Source organism: Electrophorus electricus, chromosome 21 (assembly GCF_041902795.1).
Source record: "Electrophorus electricus isolate QZ-2024a chromosome 21, ASM4190279v1, whole genome shotgun sequence".
NCBI classification, from domain to species: domain Eukaryota; kingdom Metazoa; phylum Chordata; class Actinopteri; order Gymnotiformes; family Gymnotidae; genus Electrophorus; species Electrophorus electricus.
The window spans coordinates 14,632,501-14,637,806 of record NC_137517.1 but is presented as its reverse complement, the minus strand read 5'-3'; the positions used below and the strand labels follow the sequence as shown (position 1 = coordinate 14,637,806).

Here is a 5,306-nt window from a genome sequence, read left to right as displayed (position 1 = left end):
TGACAATACAACCTCTGAACTTTGAACGAGTTTCCTCTCTTGAGTTACATATCCGGGTTAGTTATAAACGCGGGTTATGGAATATCAACATGGACAACAGAATAATTTTGTCTCTTTGCTTTTTCTCCTCAATGGTTGTTCGAGGGTTCATAAAAATAGCCTAAATATTACTCTATACTTTTACGACAGCAGCACTCTGGTGGTTAAAACAGTTCACACTGTTGAAAGTGAACGTACAACTCTGTGGCTCCACTTTGTGAAGAGAAGCGATAAAAAGCGATTAAAAACTCAGCCCACCGCATCAGTAGCAGAGTTATCTAGCTCGATGTGAAATCATGTAAGAATATACTAAAAATAAGATACGATTTATGTCTTGTGAATTAACCACACAGCTGGCATTTCCACGTTTATTCACTGATGAATCAACGTCATGGACCAAGTTTCACCGTTAAATTTTATTTGAAAAGTGAATGAGCGTCGATATTGCGACGTTATCTCATTTTCAACATTGAATAAGCTGACATTTCATAGTTCATTCACCGCTGGTTCAATAGGGCGTTCCGCGCTTTACACCTTTAGCGGTTCTCACCCTGCCGTCTTAACCGCGGTCCAGCTCTCCGCGCTTTAAATTCGAATGCGATTATACGCGCCATGTTACGGTATTTCGCTGCTCACTGCAAGCCAACGCACCTTACGTAAAGAGAAACGGTGACTTCCGTATTTTTGAAGAGCTTTGGTGTCGACACACGCTTTTACTACATTTGTAAGTATAAAATACAGTTGATTGAATTAGTTTACTTGCATCATTACATTAGACACAGTACTCTATTATTAATAAATCGTTAATAAGCACTGTGCAAAAATGTTTTTTTTTTCTATATAATGTTTCTATATAAAGTGTATTATAAAGCTTGACGGCCAGGTAAAACAGGTTATCTCAAGTGAAATGTTGAGATACTTCCATTGCACAAGTTTTTAATAAATCTGTATTGAAGTTATTGTATTTGTAATGATGTTTAAATGCCCATTTAATTCAGAGAAAGTATGGTTACCTTTTTCTCTGAATTTTCCCATAATACCAAACTAGTTCTACTACCACCCAAGTGTGCCTTTGCCCTTCAGCAGTGACAATTTGGACAGATTCTACTGTACCATTTTTTCAAAAATCCATATTAAAATCATAATGTCGATAATGGGCTTGGAGATAGTATGGTTTTCTGTTTCTCAGAAATTTCCCCACAATGCCAAAACAATTCCACTACCCCATAAGAGCAGGAGCCCTTGGCTATTAGCAGAGTAACTTTGGATAGATTTCACTGTACCGTTTTTTTCATAAATCCATATTCAAAGTTGTACTACATTTAGACTAATTTGAATATCTATTTCTCAGAAATTTTCCATAATGCCAAAACAATTCCACTACCACATAACAGAGGTATCCTTTACCTATCGACAGGGTAGGTTTAACATTTAGGCCTTAAAATTTAAACATTCAATTTCGATTTAGATTGAAATGTGTAACATTTTGCATAGAATTTTGCAGGGTTATCTTAAATTTTAATTTTGATATCTATCTCTGAAATACATCATTCTTCATTTTTTCTCATTGGTAAAAATGTCTCCTCAGTATGCAGCTTTTAGCCTGAACATGGCACCAATGTAACATACACATATGTCACATACGCATATGTCTTGTTAAAAGTATCTTTCATTATATTTGTAGTGCAGATCCTCAAATAACATTTATTTGGTTGATCCTGAACTAAGCTACATGAATAATACTTTAACTATGTAATTCAGTACAATTCAGTTTCATTTGCATTGCGGTTTTAAATCTTTAGTGCTGTATAGTACTGGGTTATTTTAATAAACACAAGATGTGTTGTCATGACAACACGTATCTCACACTGTTATTGTGTGGTCTTATTTGTTTATGAAGGACTAACTCATACTGCAGTGACACCAGGTTCATTATAACGAGTGTTTCAGTGTTCTGCTCCTACTCTTTATGGGTGAACTGTTAACAGGGAGCAGTGAGCCACATCTACAGTGTCCAGTCGTGTGTGTGTGAAGAGGAACAACTCCACGATGGAGCCTCATCACTCTAGCAGTGGAGCAGGAACCTCTGACCCAAAGTGAGGAGCTTTCCATCAGATCTTAATCGGAGGATACAGAAACAGGGAATATTCTTTGTCATATATGATCAGAGGCCACATGAGTGGCAGTAAAACTTTACTCTCATCACTGATGAACTGTTCTCAGGGTAAAGAGAGCAGTGTCTCCAGTACCCAGCCATGTGTCTATGAAGAGGGAAAGGTCCATGACTGAGTTTTTTGCCTTCGGAAGAATACATGTTTCATCTAAAACAATGTGAGTGACACACTCAGATTTAATCAGACTACAAGTCTGATATAGTTTAAAAGTTTTTTAAAAAATAGCTTTCAGTTTTGGTTTCCTTTCAACTTTGGGGGGGGGGGGGGCACGGCTCATATCAGCACCCCCAAATGCACACTTATGCCTATTTTACAACAGATAGATGGAATAGTAAAGTAGTAGGCAGTAGTAAACAGGTAGTAGCGAATTAGGAATTAGGAGCTAGTAGTAAATTGACAAACCCGTGTGTCACACGTGGTTAAATGTAAAAGCTTTGCTTTATGGATGACGACACACATTACAGTACGAACTGGTGGGTGAACCAGCAACTCTGCCTTCCTCCCTCCACAGCACCCAACCATAACTGTTTAAAAGTAAACAAAAATGGTAATCTTTTTTACCCAGTCTAACAGCTAGCAGAAAACACATCACCCAGTTAAAACTGAATTTAAACTTTGAAGGGAACATGTCCCCCTGTCCCGCACAAAAACTACTCCTGTGTGCTCTGTTATATACAGTACTGACACTCTACACGCTTTAGAAAAAAAGAGATACAGCATCATCTATACACACACACGCATACACACACACACACGGACACGCATACACACACACACACAGACAGACATATTCTATCTCTATCTCTCTTTCTTCTGTTCTTGGTTCTTTGTAGATAGAGAAAATATTTTCCAACTAAATTTGTTCCACAGAAATGTATCTTTAACTTTACCCTGTTCTCCTACATATGGTATTTATAATATATTGTAACGGTGAGCAGTAAGGAGGCGGACGCGTGTGCGGAGAAGAGCGAGATTTATTATGGGCAAATCCAAAATCACAGTCGTTGTAACGGTCCAGGGTCATAGAGCCAACATGGAGAGCACGGGGATACATGATTAAACAAAAAAACACACGAAGGTAAACGGGACACAGGCTATAACAAAGGCTAGGAAACACGAAAGCTAGGATAAATACAGGCATGGAATAGAAACTTACAGACATGCAGTCATACAAATAAACAATGAACCTAACAAACGCAATGAACCTAGACGCGAACACATAGGCAACCATCAAATAAGCATGCAATGAACATGAACTAAAATACACAAGACAGGGAAAAACACAGAACATGGAAGGTGGAAGGGACTAATCGTGACAAATATATTCGATTTGGTTGACTGGAATGTTTCAGTTTAAATGAATAATGTTTTATTATCCTGAAAAAAACCTTTCTATTATAATTGTTACTATGTTCTGGTATAGATTAATGTATATCAGTGGCGCTGTGGTCAGAAACTGACCAGTGATGATCAGGGTAGAGGGAGGATGAAGCCCCCCTTCTAATGTCAAAAGATGGGTTGTAGTCTGTAGGAGTAAACTATAAAATATAAGGTACTTACTTAATAAAGTGTCCAGTGAGTGCAGGTACAAGGTGTTTCTAATAATGTGGCTGGTCAGGCATCATTCACATAAACATTATTCTACATTATTCTGACTTTTCCAAGAAATAAAACAATTACATTTAAAAGATTGTGATGCTTACAAAGTCATTTTTATCTTTGATGGTTGGGAGGAGTATCGACTTCCTCTAGACTGCCAGAAGAATGAGAACTTGTGGGATGTAACAGAGTCGACCTCAGTGGATGCGCTGCTGACAAACCTCATCAAGGGGAATCTGCTTCCCTCTGCTCTCCTCTGAATAACCTCTCGACTTGAGAGAGTGTGGCATTGATGTCAAAAGTGTCTTTGTACTCAGGAGTGTGTACCCAAATCTTCAGAGAGGAGTCTGGGGAAGGTGTTCAGCTTTGTGCATCTGAGTGTTCAGGAGTTTCTGGCCGCTTTATATGCATTTCCCTGCTTCATCTCCAACAACACAAATGTGCTGGAAAAGCGAAGCACTGCAGTCCTACATGACTTCAAAAGCTCAACAATGTCTGACTTCCTTATGAATGCAGTGGACAAGACCTTACAGAGTGAGAATGGACACCTGGACCTTTTCCTCCGTTTCCTTCTGGGTCTCTCACTGGAGTCCAATCAGACTCCAGTCAGACTCCAATCAGACGAGGCCTACTGACACAGACAGGAAGCGGCTCTCACAGCAAAGAGGAAACAGTCAACTACATCAAGGAGAAGATCAGGAAGAATCCGTCTCCAGAGAAATCCATCAATCTGTTCCACTGTCTGAATGAACTAAAGGATCATTCTCTAGTACAGGAAGTCCAAACACACCTGAGAATAAGAGGTGACCATCATCTCCATGGAGTCAGTCTCTCTCCTGCTCAGTGGTCAGCTCTGGTGTTTGTGTTGCTGAACTCAGAAGAGGAGCTGGATGAGTTTGACCTGAAGAAATATGACCCATCAGAGGAATTTATTTATTACCTGTGTGTGTGCATGTGTGTGTGTTTGTGGCCCTGTGTGTAGGTACTTGTAAAAGATAAAAGGAATAGAACTTCCTTTAATTAAGAGAAATAATCATATTGGTCCGTACATTTATAAAACTTCTATTGAACTCTTCAGTTTCTCTTTTTTAACTAAATAAAGAGAAATATTAACAGGTCAAATTACCATGATTGTTGAAATACAGTTAAATGAATAAGGCATAGAGAGGTCTGCACGTGTGTGTGTGTGTGTGTGTGTGTGTGTGTGTGTGTGTGTGTGTGTGTGTGTGTGTGTAGGGCCCCTGTGAATATGTTAATCTAAATCAGTGGTTCTAAGTTAGGTGCAAATTTCCAAGTGGATTTGAGAACCACTGATATAAATAAATTCCTACATAAACTGCAACAGCGTCATCTCCTGGTGTATGCAGTATTACTTAGTAACTGATATAGGTGTGGAATTATGTTTAGTTCAGTATGGCTGTAATCCCATGTTTGAACATGTAGGTTTGTTTGTGCACATGTGATAAATATTGTGTATGAGTGCATGCATTTGTG

The 5,306-nt window shown here is 38.7% G+C and overlaps 1 protein-coding gene across 6 annotated transcripts in view; it reads left to right on the top strand.

Moving 5' to 3' along the window:
* The first annotated feature begins 131 nt into the window (after nt 1-131).
* The window catches only part of LOC113567664 (uncharacterized), a 33,649-nt gene continuing 28,474 nt past the window's right edge, over nt 132-5,306 (top strand). For all 6 annotated transcript variants that reach the window (XR_014119014.1, XR_014119013.1, XM_081704062.1 and 3 more), the window contains exons 1-3: nt 132-763; nt 2,028-2,135; nt 2,263-2,370. Coding sequence is in view for 4 of the 6 variants with exons in the window: in XM_081704062.1 (XP_081560188.1) it covers nt 2,089-2,135; nt 2,263-2,370 (155 nt within the window). In the remaining 2 variants the exon portion in view is untranslated. The remainder of the gene's footprint in view (nt 764-2,027; nt 2,136-2,262; nt 2,371-5,306) is intronic.